At 43.7% G+C, this 18,034-nt stretch overlaps 1 protein-coding gene across 3 annotated transcripts in view; it reads right to left on the minus strand.

Annotated features, from left to right (window-relative positions):
• Nucleotides 1–18,034, minus strand: part of ASB3 (ankyrin repeat and SOCS box containing 3) — a 129,273-nt gene that overhangs the window by 38,352 nt on the left and 72,887 nt on the right. For all 3 annotated transcript variants that reach the window (XM_030194619.1, XM_030194620.1, XM_030194621.1), the window contains exon 7: nt 7,398–7,595. In XM_030194619.1, the coding sequence (XP_030050479.1) occupies nt 7,398–7,595 (198 nt within the window). The remainder of the gene's footprint in view (nt 1–7,397; nt 7,596–18,034) is intronic.

An 18,034-nucleotide genomic window follows, 5' to 3' on the forward strand; every position in this document is an offset into this window, starting at 1 on the left:
CATTTCCTCTAGGAGTGGAGGAGTAGCCTAATGGTTAGTGCAGTGGGCTGAGAACCTGGGGAGCCAAATTTGATTCCCACTGCAGCTCCTTGTGACCCTGGGCAAGTCACTTAACCCTCCATTGTCCCAGGTACAAAAAATGCCACCTCATATTGTGAGGCAGAAACCATAGTTCTGGCACAAGCAACACTCCTTCCTCAACTAGATTACTGCAACTCCCTATATGTCCAAATGAACAAGAAACTGATAACCCGCCTTCAACTTCTCCAGAACACCACCGCCAGACTGATTCTCGGGCTGGGTCGCTATGACAGAATTTCCCCCTCGCTGAAGGAATTACACTGGCTACCAATTTGCCATCAAATCAACTTCAAAATGCTTTGCCTGATCCACAATGCTCTCTTTGGTTCAAACGCTGAAGGCCTGACAGATCTACTAGAAATCCCTTCCTCCTTGAGGAACCTCTGCTACTGCCAGACACTATCATTGGGCTACCCTTCCACCAGAAAAGCAAAACTAAAATCCATTCTTGAGAAATCATTCCCTTTTCATGGAGCACGCCAATGGAATGCACTTCCACTCACCGTGAAATCACAACCTTCTTAACACACAATTCAGGAAACAGCTCACGACCTATTTAATGGCTAATCTTCACCAGATCAATGCCCTAGCTCACTGCACCCCTACCACCCCCCTCCTGTCAACCTCCCCGTATCCCTACCCCGCTCTCCCAGTGATTCCCTAATTATGTAAACCGCTGTGAATCCTAACAGAACTACGGTAGGTATATAAGAACCAGATTAGATTACATTAGATTAGCCCATTAAGGACAGAGAAAGTACTTGCATATAATATATGTAAAATCCACTTTGGTTGTACCACAGAAAGATGGTATATCAAGTCCATGGTCCTTTACTCCCTAAAACTGTTAAGAGCTGATGAAGAGGATAACTCTCGAAAGTTTGTCAAAGAAACGCCGTCAATCCAATAAAAAGATACCACCTACAACTTATTGACCTTTCCAAATGAACTTACACAGCAATCACAATTCTCTGCTCTAAAAACTTTAAAAGGCAACAGGGATTTTGCAGATAAAAAATGCCATTAAGTACAGGCACCAACTCAACTACTGTGACAAGAGTGGGCTCTATTCAACTTGTAAAGGCAATTTTTGGAAACAGAGTTAATCTGAGTTTGTTTTGACAAAAGCTTATGCAACCAAGGCCTTTTGGTTTCTTATTCTTAATTACCTTTCAATAATTTTATAATTGAAGATGTGAGTTCCAAAACATGTACTTCCCCCCCCCCCCCCCCCCCCAAAATTAGTTCATACCAAATATAGACTGCCTTTACAGATAGCAATAGGATGTGTGAAATTTACAAATATGTATTTATTCATAAGATATATGATATTCAGTGAAAAAAAATTCTTATGTTGGATAGAATTCTTGAAAATAAAAACATGCATTTATTCAGCAAACAGCTTTTCATCCTTAACCGGTTTTGGAACTCACCTCTTTGATTCTTCTTTCACACTAAAAGTATAGCGTATGCTGTCATAGCTCAGTGAAAAACTCCTACCTTAAAACATTTTCAACTGTATTTTAAGACAGCAGAAAGTGAAAATGTACAAGGGTGTGAAGACTTAAGACACTATAACTAATCAAAATATTCTTCCGTATATAAATGAATCAAAAATCATTAAAGAAGAAACCTGACTGTCAAACTATTAGTTCTCATCCTTTAACTCAAAATTAGAATGTTGAACGACACAGAAAATTCTCTATTATAAGAGTTAACAGTCTGAAAAATATGTTGATAATTAAGCTACAATAGCTTCAAAACGTATGTTAACAAGAATGATTAAGCTACACAGCTGCACATACACATAAGGAACAGTTCAAAACTCTGAAAAGAAAATGTTTGAGGTCAGTGGAGGCAACTACACATTAAGATCCTGGGTTAATTTGCATCCTTAACAAATCACTTTAAAGTAAAAGGCGATTCTGTCAAAGGCATTCACCTCAGTAGCTAAGAGAAATATGATAGCTTCCCCATGGATTTTAAACAGGGTGTAAATCCTGAATGGAACATGGGGACCTATCAGAGGCTGATTTCTTCACAACTCTAAAGAGCTTCCAGTGTGGTGGACTGTTACTAAGGACCAGATGCACTAAACTTAACGAGCCAGCAACGTGGTTTTTAAACTAGTTCTAGCCGGTTTAGCGTGCAAATAGTAAACCAGGACATGCACGAAAAGGTTCTCCGAGCCATTTTGCAGTCACGGTAGCAGCTAACGAAACGGAATGCAAAGCTATTATAATGAGCTAATTACTAATATAATGTGCATGCAATGCAATGCACTACCGTTTCCGACCCCATGCACAAAAGTAGTCCATACCTTTACCATGGAAATTTTAACGGGAGGTCTGGACTTGACGGTTCTTCATTATCGCAAGTAGGAGAAGGGGAGAAACAAGGCAAGGAAGATGGAGCACAAAAAAAAAAAAAAAGTACACCAGCTTACACGCAGCTTGTGTGTATGAAAGCCGTGCCATGATTCTTTTCTCAAATGACATTGGGAAACAGCATCCCCCGTACTAAGCACAACAGAGAGGGGCTAAACCAATAGGACGTGTCAGCTTGGGACAGTCCCGCCCACTCACTACTGGAGGGGGACACCAGGAAGTTCGGATCCAATCAGCTCACAGCTCTAGAGTGATGTCATTAGGGGTGCCCTGCAGGGAGGAGGAGTTGGGACAGCAGCCAGCCAATGAGAGTCCATCTTCAGGGAGATGGGCGTTCCAGGTTGTCAGCCGGTCAATAGAAGGAAGAAGCAGGAACAGCTGGGGGTGGAACCAAAAGAGCCCAGAGCAGCAGCGTGCATAATATTCCCAGCAGTGGGGAGGCAGGGAGCCCCAACACAAGTCTGTCCACCCCCCCCCCCCCCCACAAAAAAAAAAAACACACACACACTTTTGTGCTTGCAAAAAAAAAAAAAAAAGGGGGCTACATCTACTGCTATCATACACGCAGCTTGTCTGCGTTTATGAGAACCGTCTGTAGCGTGCGCAGAGCAATCTTACATAGCGATTGACTGTTCTGCACATGCTCAGCTCGCAGACTGGCTTCCCCAATATCGCATGCAAATGAGCTGGTCGCAAAAGCAACGAGCAGCTCATTTGCATGCGATTCTCTTTGTGAATCCCTCTGTATTTCTAAATCGGTAACGTTTTACTGATTTGGAAACGCAGACGGATTCTTAACGGGACCTTTGTGCATCTAAGTCTGCACATTTAAAGGGGATGCGCATAAGGAAAGAAGCAAAGCAAATCCAAAAAAGTGTTAGCCATACAGTGGGGGAAATAAGTATTTGATCCCTTGCTGATTTTGTAAGTGTGCCCACTGACAAAGACATGAGCAGCCCATAATTGAAGGGTAGGTTATTGGTAACAGTGAGAGATAGCACATCACAAATTAAATCCGGAAAATCACATTGTGGAAAGTATATGAATTTATTTGCATTCTGCAGAGGGAAATAAGTATTTGATCCCCCACCAACCAGTAAGAGATCTGGCCCCTACAGACCAGGTAGATGCTCCAAATCAACTCGTTACCTGCATGACAGACAGCTGTCGGCAATGGTCACCTGTATGAAAGACACCTGTCCACAGACTCAGTGAATCAGTCAGACTCTAACCTCTACAAAATGGCCAAGAGCAAGGAGCTGTCTAAGGATGTCAGGGACAAGATCATACACCTGCACAAGGCTGGAATGGGCTACAAAACCATCAGTAAGACGCTGGGCGAGAAGGAGACAACTGTTGGTGCCATAGTAAGAAAATGGAAGAAGTACAAAATGACTGTCAATCGACAAAGATCTGGGGCTCCACGCAAAATCTCACCTCGTGGGGTATCCTTGATCATGAGGAAGGTTAGAAATCAGCCTACAACTACAAGGGGGGAACTTGTCAATGATCTCAAGGCAGCTGGGACCACTGTCACCACGAAAACCATTGGTAACACATTTCGACATAACGGATTGCAATCCTGCAGTGCCCGCAAGGTCCCCCTGCTCCGGAAGGCACATGTGACGGCCCGTCTGAAGTTTGCCAGTGAACACCTGGATGATGCCGAGAGTGATTGGGAGAAGGTGCTGTGGTCAGATGAGACAAAAATTGAGCTCTTTGGCATGAACTCAACTCGCCGTGTTTGGAGGAAGAGAAATGCTGCCTATGACCCAAAGAACACCGTCCCCACTGTCAAGCATGGAGGTGGAAATGTTATGTTTTGGGGGTGTTTCTCTGCTAAGGGCACAGGACTACTTCACCGCATCAATGGGAGAATGGATGGGGCCATGTACCGTACAATTCTGAGTGACAACCTCCTTCCCTCCGCCAGGGCCTTAAAAATGGGTCGTGGCTGGGTCTTCCAGCACGACAATGACCCAAAACATACAGCCAAGGCAACAAAGGAGTGGCTCAGGAAGAAGCACATTAGGGTCATGGAGTGGCCTAGCCAGTCACCAGACCTTAATCCCATTGAAAACTTATGGAGGGAGCTGAAGCTGCGAGTTGCCAAGCGACAGCCCAGAACTCTTAATGATTTAGAGATGATCTGCAAAGAGGAGTGGACCAAAATTCCTCCTGACATGTGTGCAAACCTCATCATCAACTACAGAAGACGTCTGACCGCTGTGCTTGCCAACAAGGGTTTTGCCACCAAGTATTAGGTCTTGTTTGCCAGAGGGATCAAATACTTATTTCCCTCTGCAGAATGCAAATAAATTCATATACTTTCCACAATGTGATTTTCCGGATTTAATTTGTGATGTGCTATCTCTCACTGTTACCAATAACCTACCCTTCAATTATGGGCTGCTCATGTCTTTGTCAGTGGGCACACTTACAAAATCAGCAAGGGATCAAATACTTATTTCCCCCACTGTAACTGGAAGTGGATGATGGCATCCTATGGTAGTCCCTTAAGAAGCTTTCACTAGGGCGCTCTCAAATACAATAAAACTATATACTACTACTACTACTATTTAACATTTCTAAAGCGCTACTAGGGTTACGCAGCGCTGTACAATTTAACATAAAGGACAGTCCCTGCTCAAAGAGCTTACAATCTAAAGATATAGGTGTCCTTGGTCATGACATCAGTCAAAAATACTTAGAAGCCCAAAGCAGAGGTAGTCAGTTCCAGTACTCATAAGTCACAAATAGATAACCAAAACATACAAAAAAAAAGTGAGACAGGGGAATAAAGAGTTGTGTCTCAATATCTTCTGGGTATAAATACACAGAAGGCAGGTCTCTTCCAATGGAAAGGAAGCTGTAGAATGAGGAGTCACGGATGAAGGATGAGTAGGGCAGACTCAGGGGTAATCTAAAGAAATATTCCTCTAAAAAAAGGATGGTGAATGCACAGAACAGCCTTCCAGTGGACAAGAACAGTATCAGAATTCAAGTGAGTACGGGAGAAATAGATCTCCAAGGGTGAGGAAGGGATTGTACAGTTAAGTGGGTGGCAAGGATAGGCCGTATGGTCTTTATCTGCCACCATTACATGTGAAAGATTCAATATATATCATAAAACTCAGAGCCATATGTACCATTATAGTAGCAGCAGTTATCCACACCATCTCTTTAGTCACTTGTTGACCTGAGGCAAAGAATGGGGCCTTTCTATAGCAGGTATTCTTTAATTACAGATTAAAATACCAAGATTTCTGTGAGAAGAATTTAGGAAGGGCCTAAAGACCTATTTGTTCAGGCATGATTTTGTGTCAGATAAAAACTGCAATTTACAATGGAGATGGGTTTCTCTTTTAAATGCTGGGGTCAATATTCAAAGGCGTTTAACCGAGCAGTAGAGTGGTTTAACGCCACTAAGCTGGCCACCAAATGTTCATGGGCACTTAACTAGGTGGTGCTGCTGAATATCGGCTGTAACGGGCCATATGCAAACCGGCTAAGTTAGGGGTGGTCCGGGGGTGGAGTCCAGGAGGATCCACTACTTAGCCAGTTACTGGCAATATTCAGTCTGCTAATTAGCCAAGATAGCGGCTAAAGTTAGGACAGCAAAAAGCTCTCCAAAACTATGAACTGCATTAATCGGGAATTGGTTTGAGTACTGACCAGTTAACTTCCAGGTTGCCGCATTAATCCGGATATTCAGTGCCAGAGGCCAGACATGACCCAGCATTGAATATTCAGGGTTAATATAGCCCATGGCTGTGAAGAGCTTACAAGCCGCTTATTGCTATAGGCTGAATACTGGACTTGTCTAAAATTTGTTGCCATAAGAGTGTAACTATGTTAAATGTCCTATCTTAAATCATGAATATACATTGTGGAGGCCTTGGGGCGGAAAAAAAAAAGAGAGACTTGCCTATGGCTCTTGAAGACTTAAAACTTATTATTATTATTAGGACACAGTTCACATCTTTTCTTTATCCCTGAACTGCCTACAATCTGAGTTTGTACCTGAGGCAACGGAGGGTTAATATGACTTGCCCAATGCCACAGTGGGCTTTGAAACCTGGTTTCCCCGATTCTCAGCCCACTGCTCTAACCACTAGGCAACTACTCCTCCATGCAGAGCAGATTAAAGAGTTGCTTCTCTTCAATTATCTTGTCTTCAGTCCAGTTATTGATTAATGTTCCCGCTTTCCTCATTATATTTTCCCTTAACTTGTACTGAGCAATTACTGACAATTTCTCCTGGTATTATATAGTATATACATAAAGTATTTCTTTCCATTATTTTAAATCAAAAATAGTAATTGTCAAACAATTCAAAGATAAGTTTTTAAAAACTGAATATCCAAACTGAAGATGGCAGTTCATCAATCCATCAAAATTTTGCCGTTCATAGGTCTAGAATGGGCCATCCCAATGGCTGTGACAGAGTGGCCTATTACCATGAGGGAGCTGTTAGGATGGGGATGCTGCAGAGGCAGCACTCACAGCCCCTGGGGAACAGAGCCTCAGCTACTGCATAAAATCAATACTCAGAGGCATGCAGGGTACACATGCATTGGATTCCAGAGGTAACTATGCTGTATGGGTTCTATCCAAGGACCGCTATTGTGATAGCTGGGATAGGTGAAAGGGTTCAACAAGGCAAACCACAAGAAAACAGTTCTAACTTAACTGGAAGCCCTTAGAAGCAGGTAAGAATTGCCAGGCCAAAACCAAAAACAGCAAAATGTTCTTGGGCCACATGGATTGGAGACTAAGGCCACCGTTCTATGCCTCTCAGCCAGATGAACATTAGGGCAAGATATCAAAAAGATACTAATACCACTTTCTATTGTAAATGGCAACAGTACATGATTGGATTACAACTCTAGGGTCAAGGGAAATTTTAAAACCAAAGTATATACATACTGCGCTTGAAAAGCCATGGACATAGGAGAGCTACACTCAAAGAATGAGCATGGCTGGGCATCTGGACTGTAGCCTTCTTTAAGCAACATTTCCAAGCAATCCTTGTAACCTCCATACACTGCTGAGTAGACGGGACTCACTTTATCGTCTGCTCTCTCACAGATCCGATCAGTAACTGGAATAAGTAAGTCCAATACCCTGTAAAAGATTTGGCTATTGTTATATTCTATGCCTTATCAAAGAAAGACTGGAAAGCCTTTTACTGTAAATACTGAGATGTAAATTTAAAGAAATTCTGAACTAAACAGAAAAAAATTTGAAAACTAGAAAAAAATAATTGCAAATATCATGTATGGCATACACATATATTTAGTAACATTTTTGCAATTACAAAGAAATCTAATGCACAAAACTATTTCCATCAAAAGCCATTTTACCACAATGGACATCAAATACGCTTATGTAAAATGGGTCATAGGCTGTAATATTCTAATGTCATAACAGTTATAAAACAAGTGTACAGCCATATGTTCAACATGGACCCTGATTATAGCTATTTCAGTGAAGCAAACAAATCATACTATACAGTTTGTGCCTTGATGAATTTGAATTTTATAGAACAAGTTGAAAGGATAAAGGTCCATTGAGTATATATATGTATAGAGAGAGAGAGAGAGAGAGAGAGAGAAATGGCATTCCAGTACACATGGCCTGTCCCAGTCAATTCTCTACTCTGTGGCTCTCTTCGTCTCCCTCCAATATCCCTCCCTCTCTACTGCTGTTGTCATGTTTCCCTCCCTCCCTGATCACCTCCTGCTTTCTCTCCCAAGACCAATGGCAAACCTCAAAACAGAGAAAATTCAATGGTAAAAAGATCATATAGCTCAAGAACAACAATTCCCTTTCCCATTTAGCCACTGAAAACAGAATATTGATCTCCTCCTCCTGACACAGCTTCGGCGAAACAAGAGGGCCCCTTGTAGGGGGGATTTTGGGAAGCTTTGATGATCTGGGACGTTGGTGAACTCTGGCAACAGATTTTGGTATGAACTTGGTTATACAGTGTTCTGCTGGAAGGACAAGATAAATACTGTTCCTAGTCCCGGTCAGGTTTCTTTAAACATTGAATTATTTGGGGGGGAATTGTATTTTTCAGGCTGATGGGGAACTGTGATAAGTAGATTCCTCAGTAATTTAGGGTGTAGTTTACTCCTAGCTGTTTTTATCACTGGTGGCTTTTTCTCCCTGGGATTGATAGAACTTTCACCGGGAGTTGTTTTCCACCAGTGTTCGTCACTTTTAGTAGACTGCAGTCATGCACCTTGTTAAAGTATATAGAAATAGAAATAGTGTGAGTGTGTGTTCAGAACTTAATTTCTGGGGGAATGGCCTGGAACACAGTTCCGTCAGTCATGTCAGGTCTCCCCTTATGTTTTAGAAGAACCTTTAATAAAGACTATTTTGGACAACATCTGTGAGAGGATCTTTTCCTTTGCTCTACTGTTTCAAGCCTGTAACACAGTTCCATTTCTTTTCAGATTCTAAAGTAGTAACAGTGTTTTCCCCCAGGCCCTTCCTTCCAGGATGATCCTGGAGCAGAGAACAGTTACTTTGTGTTGCTAATCCAGACCCTTTTTTCCTATTGCTCCTGCCTCTGGCTTGGCCACCTCTCCCCAAGCTCCACGGTTCCACTTTTCTTTTGTCTACAAATTAAGCCCTTCTCCTGATATATGCAAAATTAACCAATATAGAAACATACCACCAAAGAGAAAGGGTAGTGTAACATATCAGAAAGGAAAATAAAGTCAATAAATAAATAGTTAGACATATTGGTCAGCAAAGAGGATGAAATACTTCAACCACCATCCCCATGAAGACACCAAACATAGGGGTCATTCTATTAAAGTGCAAAAGATATACCCCAATCAATAGCTAGCATATTAAAATCACCTACTATTATTACTTCTCCTTTCATAGCTATATTTTTTATGTCTTCAATTAAATCTGTCCAGTTCTGCCTGTGAAGGCTGTCTGTAAATCACACCAATTTAAATAGACTTTCCATCTCATTTTTCCAGATTGGCCCACTGTGCCTCTTCCCTGCCTCGTAAATCCTCCAATTCTGTCACTTTAATATTATCATCTTAACAAATAATGCCACTTGCTCTCCTTTACTTCCTACCTTGTCTTTCCTGAACAGACTATAGCATGATATAACTATAGCCCAGTCATGGTTCTCCGAGAACCAAGTCTCTGTGATTGCCACTAATTTCAAATCGGTCTCTCATCACAGCCTCTAGATCCAGAAACTTATTCTCCATACTTCGGGTATTAATATACACTGCTTACCAGATGTTGCCCCTTTATCCCATTTGTTTAGCGGTATTTTAAGGTTTCACGTACCTGAGGGCTTATACTTGTACTTACCTGGGGGCTTTGATCAGCCAGGCCTGCCCCAACAATTCTAGTTTAAAGTGCTCTTCAGTAGGTTAGTCAGTATGCTGCTGAAGACAATTCTTTCCTTCTTTGATAGATGGACACCATCTCTACTCAACAGCCCTTGGAAAATCATTCCATGGTCCACATGGCTCTCAATGACACAGCCATTTCCCCCAAAACAAAGTATAACTGGCGAAAGAAGCCAATCAGAGTTACCCCTCCATGGCCACTGTATTCCACAAAAACATATCTGACACCTCATGGAACAGGACTCCAGACAGAACCAGTGACCTGTTCGTTTACTAGGCTAGACTACGTGGATTCTCTTCATCTTCTTAAAACATAAGAATTGTCATATTGGGTCAAACGAAAGATCCACTTAGCCTAGCATCCTGTTTCCAAAAGTAGCCATTCCAGGTCACATGCACCTGAAAGGATCTCAGAAGGCAGCAAGATTCCATGCTACTTACCTCTAAGGATAAGCCATAGCTTTCCCCAGGTCTACCTTATGGATTTTTCTTCCTGGGATTTATCTAAATCTTTTTTTAACCCAACTATTCTAACTGCTTTTACCACATCCTTCAGAAACAAGCTACATGCATTTAGTATTTCATACTATTTAATTAAATGTTTTATTTTTGGGTGACAAATCAAAGCAGTCTTTAATTAATGAGTAAATTTGTAAATCAGGTTGATAACAGTATAGTTCTGTCAGTATATAAGATAAACTGGTTCATCCAGATGTGTATAGTTAATATCTATGTCTCTGTTTTATTTTATGATTATGTATATTCTATTGTACTCTAAGTGTAGGTGGGATTATAAAAATGGTAGCTAAATAAGCATTTTAACATTTCAGTTTATTTTTACAAATTTCTTATATCATAACTTTGCCAAACATTAAGTAGACTGAAATGTACTGTCAAGTGTAATAGGTTTGAGCAAAACAATTTATCTATATTATTAATGCTGCAAACATTTTTCCCTCCTCTCATTGATAAGTTTGGGGTTCACAAATGAGTCTTAATCTCAATACAAAAAGAAGGCAAAATAAGTCTTAAAACAAACAAAAAACACAATTATATAAGATGCCTATATGATACCCAATGAAATTCACTTGAAGGGTGTGCCAAACCCCCTTGCCCATGCTAAGTCACCTCTCCCCAGCCTAACCCATCACTTCTGCCCTAAACATTTGCCTCTTCCTTACACTGCCCTGCCAAACACAAAGCCAGCACTCTCCCTCTGTCCTGCCCCTCCTCACCACTCACTCTCAATCTGTTATTCTGTCCTCACTACTCTCTTTTCACTCTGTCCATCTCCTAGACTTATCCTCATCACACCATCTCGCATGCTCAACCTTCTACTCTGTTCCACCACTTTCCACCTCTGTGCCTCAAGCCCCACTTCCTACACTATCTACCGATTTAAAAGTTTCAGCCCTACCTTGCTCTCTGTCTTATACACTGCTCAGAAATTTCTCTTATCCAGGCTCTTAGGAAATAGTAGTGGGTCTTTTGTTCTTTGGCTGGGGGGGGGGGGGGGTACTACTTCCACTCTCTCTCTCCTCCCACCTCCATAGGTGACTGACTGTCAGCTCCTCCTCTCTTCTGTAGAAGTTGAGAACTATTGGAGATCAACCAGGGAAGAAGCACAATGCATTACCCAGGGGCTCTTGGCCCCACTGCATCCAGAATAGCGCAGTAACAGAGCATCATCGCAGTGGGGCCTTGTCACTCTCTGGATTTACTGGGGCACTGCCATTTGGGCCCAGATGTTTGAGTGCCTATGCACATTGGTAGCAGACTTTTGAACACCCAAATCATAGCATCCAAAAGTTGCCTTCCTACTTCTTCCCTCCCTCCCCGCATTAACCTCTGGGTCTAGGGGAGAGCAGGGCCTGTGCCTTGTCGCCGTTGTGTCCTTGGTGCAGAAAGGAGAGCTTGGGGCAGCTCTCTTCTATACCTAGGACCCCTCTAAGAGAATGCCTCTGACAGCAAAATCTGTAGTACATCCACAAACATTTAATGAGGATCTGCAGGAAATCTACCGTGGGCTCACACCAGAACCTCACTGGGTTTCAGTACATCTCTGTTCCTTTGAAATTTGCAGGGGGAACAATTTGATAAATTGTCTTGTTGATCCTTTGTTACTATTCCTCAAACACTATGGCAGTGTCCATATTGCAAAGTCACACTCCCTAGACCACTGCCTGCGAGGATTTGCTCCTGGTCCAGTCTCTGCTCGAGAGTGGAACTGACCCTAATACGACAAATTCTTTCCACTAAACTGCCATCCAACTAAGACTAAGAGGAGGGCAACTAAATGGGATGGCAGTTATATCCAAATAAGGAGAGTTTGGCCCAGCAATCCAGTTATACCCAGAGGTGAATGGGAATGAAGAAAAGTTTTTACTTTCTATTACTGCTACTGTAGAAATGTTATAAGTGTAAATCAAAATCTAAAAACTGGGAAAAAGAGGGTGGAAAAAAAGTTTAAACAAAAATAAATAAATAAATAAAACACAAGTTCCTATGACTTGCATATCATTGTGATATGTGCTACAACTAAGAGGTTTGCTTCAGTTCGTCTAATAATCAGCTCTTTAGAAACTGGATCTGTTCTTTTTACTGGGTAGAGCAGCATGCATTTCTTGCACATTTTGCTATGAATGAAAACTAGTTTACAGAATGCAAAACACTGAAGCGATCACCTTAGTTATGTACCACGTTAAAATGTAAATATGTAATGGAAATAATGAATGCCCTAATCTGCATGGTTGCAGTAACAGACCTCATTTCAAGAGCTCTACCACAGTCGTAAAATAAGATAAACCCTTTAAAAATAGATCTCTGTGCCACAAAGCTCCAACAAATAGTTTAAGGGTTAAGGCAAATCCCTGCTTTGACTCTGGCCTTCAGCCGTCCTCTCTGATGGGCACCACCTGGGGCAGCTCTCCCTTCTGAGCTGGGCACAGGTCCTGCTCTCTCCCAGGCATCGAGGTGAGTGCAGGGCAGGAAGGGAAGAAATAGGGAGAGAGCTTTTGAACATTGCGGATTTGGGTGCCCAAACAGTGGTACCCAAAAGTCGTAGGCACCCAAACAGCTGCACAGGGCCGTGCCTAGGGTCTCTGGTGCCCCCCTGCAGACTATCAGTTGGCGCCCCCCACCCGTGTGGCATTTTAACAGCTTTGAATTGTTTTGCGTCATCTGCAAATTTAATTACCTCACTGAGATAGTTTTGGGCACAAGAGAGTCTCACTCAGTAAACCAGAGATGCTGCAAATCTGTGAACAAGCACCTAAGAAACTTAGAAACTAACAGCTAAGGGGCCCTTTCAACCTTCTTCCCAATAGCCCTCTTGCGCTTAACTTCACAGGGCACGAGGGAGCAAGAAGCCCACCGAACACGTGGAAGCGATTTTCCTTTAAAGTAATTCTCTTTCTGAAAAATGGAGTCCCTAGAATATGTTGTTTTCCAAATGGAGTCTTTTTAAAGATTTATAGTGGAGTCATTGTTGCTGCCGAAAGTAGGTTTAGTACTTGTATTTAATTGCGCAGTTCACATGCATAAGCTATAGAAAACAAACACCCCCCATCCCCGTCGTGCACAGACAACCTGCAGTCATGCTTTAAGCAAAAATCATTTATGATTCTTGATAACGAGTCCCCCACGTGAACAAAGTCCAAACACACAAAGTATCTTTCATCAGACAACAAACAAACAAAAAAAAAACATCCCTGTTTGTACTGAGATGTAGACTACTCCACTCTGCCACCGTCTACTCTATTCAGACATAAATTAAACCTAACCACCTTAGACATTTGACTCCTTGTTAACGGATGAGCAGAAAAGCTTCAGGAGTGTGTACTTAGGCAAATACAGACCCTAACCCCCCCCCCCCCCCCCCCCGTGCGAGACGAATCACAAGAGAAAAAAAACTCAACAGTATTATTACTTGAACGGCCTGTACGTGAAATGCAGAGTAAAGCTGAGCCTAACAATAAAAGTAACAATACAAAATATTTCCCCTAGATCAAAAACAGAAAGAAAATACTTGCTTGTAGAACGTTTGAATTCTAATTTGGTAACCAGTCTCTGTATCGTAAGAGTCTCAGGTGACTTGTTCCAATTAGTAGTTGTCTAACTAAATTAGTGCCGCTTAAATCAGCCAATGGGGCACAGAGGGGTGGGAGGGGTTTTTGGTATCTTTGTCTGTCTTGTCACCAAAGAATTGTATAGCCCCTCCCCTGGACCCATTAGCTTCTCCGGAAGTGTGGAAAAAGCCGGCGACTACATATAAGTTTGCTGAAGCAAAGAACTCGGGATACATTTTTATTTATTTATTTTTTTCTGAAGCTACTAGGCAGATGAGTCCGGGACTTTACAAGTTTTCTAGGTGTTATAGTAAGAAGTATGTATGTGCCTTTGAGGTTTGATCAATATGACCTTATTTCAGTATTAGAAGCATCCTTTATTTTGATGGCAGACTTTTATTTTTTCTTTTTTTTTCTGCGCAAGTTAACTTCAGATGCAATTGGCCTCGCTGGTAACTGGAGGTGCCAGGCTTCTGAATCAAGTAACTTTTTGTTTCTTCTGTCTTCAGTGATTTTTTTTTTGGCTCTTTTTCTTGGAGAATGCAGTTAGGTGAGCAGATTCTTGCACTCCGGCGTCAGACAGCAAGGAAGAGGAGGCAGTGGCGTAGCCAGAAGTCAATTTTTGGGTGGGCCAACAGGTTGGATGGGTGGGCACTAGACAGTGGTGTGCTGGTAAATGTTTAACAACAGGCTCTCTCCCCGGTCCACCTCTGCGCCACCCCCCCCCCCCGCCCCCCCCCCCCCCCCCGTCCACCTGTGCACCTCCCCTCAAAATTGCAGAGCTGGCTATAGCCGGGGAGAGAGCCTAGGGGGTGGGGGAGGCAATGCATTCTCTCTCCAGGAAAAAAAAACATTAAATGATCCCAGGTTCCAATCTAATTCATGTTTAATGTAGGATAAAATGCCATAAATAAGTAAATAAATATACACTTTTAATGTTGAGCACCTGATTCTCAAAGTGGACATGTTCCAATCATTATAATGAAAATAAAATGATTTTTTTCTACCTTTGCTGTCTGGTGACTTTGTTTTTCTGATCATACTGGCCCAGTATCTGATTCTGCTGCTATCTGTCCTCTTTACTCCGTTTCCAGGGCTTCCTTTCCATTTATTTCTTTACTTTCCGCCTTTCTTCTTCATTTCTTGCTCTGGATCCTCCGCAGGACTGTCCAGTGGATCCAGCTTCTGCCTATTTTCTTCATCCATGTGCAATTTTCTCCTCTCTTCCTGTTCCCTCATCTCATCTCCTTCCTCACTCTTCTCTCCCCTCCATCCATGTCCAGCATTTCTTCTCTCTTCCTTCCCTCTCTTCCATCCATATCCAGCAGTCTCCTCTCTCCTGCCCTTCCCTCCATCCATCCATGTCCAGCAACCCTCCTCTGCCCCCTGCCCTCCCCTCCATCACCCATGTCCAGCAACCTTCCTCTCTCTTCTTCCCTCCCCTCCATCCACCCATGTCCAGCAACTCTCCTCTCCCCTCCATCCATCCATACCCAGCAATTCTCTTCTCTCCCCTGCCCCTATCCATCCATCCCCAGCAATTCTGTTCTTGCCCGTCCCCTCCATCCATCCATTCCCAGCAATTCTCCTCTCTCCCCTGCCCCCCACCTCCATCCATCCATCCCCAGAAATTCTCCTCTCTCCCCTGCCCCCCACCTCCATCCATCCCCAGCAATTCTCCTCTCCCCCCTACCCCCCACCTCCATCCATCCATCCCCAGCAATTCTCCTCTCTCCCCTGCCCCCCACCTCCATCCATCCCCAGAAATTCTCCTCTCCCTTGCCCCCACCTCCATCCATCCATCCATCATCCCCAGCAATTCTCCTCTCTCCCCTGCCCCCACCTCCATCCATCCATCCCCAGCAATTCTCCTCTCTCCCCTGCCCCCCACCTCCATCCATCCATCCCCAGCAATTCTCCTCTCTCCCCTGCCCCCCACCTCCATCCATCCATCCCCAGCAATTCTCCTCTCTCCCCTCCCCTCCTGCTCCCATCCATGTCCAGCGATTCTCCTTCACCCCCATGCATCCTTCCCTCCCATTCCACCTGCCCGCCCTCTCTCTGACGGCAGCGCTTCCCAGACGCTGCCTACCACCGCCACGATCTACCTCCTCCCTCTGTCTCACTCTCAACAGCAGCGGTAGCGATTCAAACACGCTACCTCCTGCTTCTAACCCGGAAGCGTCTCCTCTGCAGAGGAGACGCTTCCGGGTTAGAAGCAGGAGGCAGCATGTTTGAATCATGACGCTACCGCTGCTGTTGAGAGTGAGACAGAGGGAGGAGGTAGATCGTGGCGGCGGTAGGCAGCATCTGGGAAGCGCTGCCGTCAGAGAGAAGGAGGCAGATGCAGGATCAGCGCTGCCTGCTCCCTCTGCTCCACGGGCCTAGGCCCATCCAGGCCCACCCGTGGCTACGCCCCTGAGAGGAGGTGGAATGAACACAGGCGCAAGGGGAGGAGTCGGACCCTCAGTGCTGCCCAAGGAAATTTAATGACAGAGAACACTTTGAACAACTCGACAGCAGCGCCGCGGCCAGCGCAGCGCCCTTGAAGATAGGCGCCCCCCTGCGGTGCTTACCCCGCTTACCGGGTTAGCACGGCCCTGCAGCTGCACCTACATGGCAGTGCCCAAAAGTCACTCTCAGATTTACTTAGATCCCTCCATTGGAACCTCTGTGTGCTGAAAGAAAATGAGAGGACATGGGGTGTGTGAAACTGCCTCTTCACTCTGCACATATGCATTCCTACCAGCGATGACAGATAGCCTGCACTCCGGACCACTGTTACACTTAGATGCCTTTTTATGGACTATCTTGCTGTTTCTTTACCACTTTTTACTGGGTAGATCAGATAACGGACATTTTTATAAACCTTGTGAACAAACAAACAATACAAATTGAAACAGATGACAGATTGTAAGAGTACATATGTGATTTATATTCTCATCTGTAACTGTCACAAAATATATATGGGGAAAGTGTCCAGAAGGCTCAAGCAACGCCTTAGTGAACATAAACATAACATCACCCACGGAAAATTAGAAGCTCCTACAGTAGCACATAGTGCAGCTAAACAGCATCAATTTGAACATTACAATTGTGTAGTGATAGATCAGATCCCGAAGTCCATTAGGGGAGGTGATAGAGACCGTAAGTTAAAACAATTGAAAAGACAATGGATATACAGACTGCAATCAGTTACACCCAAAGGGTTAAACAACAGAACAGAATGGAAAGTGTTTCTTTAAGGACACAAGGAGCAGTGCCTCCAATGTTCAAGGGACATGTCATAGTCCCTGAATGGATCTTTTCACAATAGCGTCCTTTTAAATGTGGATGCCATTTTGGCGATTTAAACACATTATGAAACATTATAGAGGCAACAGGTAGGCTGCATGCTTAGAAAACATATCCAGTATAAGTATTTTCATGAGAACTTGTATAGTATTTCTCCATATTTATAAGACGCTATAAGGGGCATTTTCGAAAGGGACGTCCAAGGTTTGATGAGTTCATCCTCACAAAACGTCCCGATCCAGGGGTGGGAAAACCTTTTTCGAAACAAGATGGACGTCCATCTTTCGTTTTGATAATACAGTCAGGGATGTCCAAATCCTGAAATTTGGTCGTCCTTAGATTTGGTCGTCCCTAGACTTGGTTGTTTCTGATTTTCGGCGATAATCGAAACCAAGGACGTTCATCTGAGAAATGACCAAATGCAAGCCATTTGGACGTGGGAGGAGCCAGCATTTGTAGTGCACTGGTCCCCCTGACATGACAGGACACCAACCGGGCACTCTAGGGGGGCACTGCAGTGGACTTCACAAATTGCTCCCAGGTACATAGCTCCCTTACCTTGTGTGCTGAGCCCCCCAAAACCCACTACCCACAACTGTACACCACTACCATAGCCCTTACGGGTGAAGGGGGGCACCTAGATGTGGCTACAGTGGATTTGTGGTGGGATTTGGAGGGCTCGCTGTTTCCTCCACAAACGTAACACGTAGGAGGGGGATGGGCCTGGGTCTGCCTGCCTGAAGTGCACTGCACCCACTAAAACTGCTCCACAGACCTGCATACTGCTGTGTTGGAGCTGAGTATGACA

Source organism: Microcaecilia unicolor, chromosome 3 (genome assembly GCF_901765095.1).
Source record: "Microcaecilia unicolor chromosome 3, aMicUni1.1, whole genome shotgun sequence".
NCBI classification, from domain to species: Eukaryota; Metazoa; Chordata; class Amphibia; order Gymnophiona; family Siphonopidae; genus Microcaecilia; species Microcaecilia unicolor.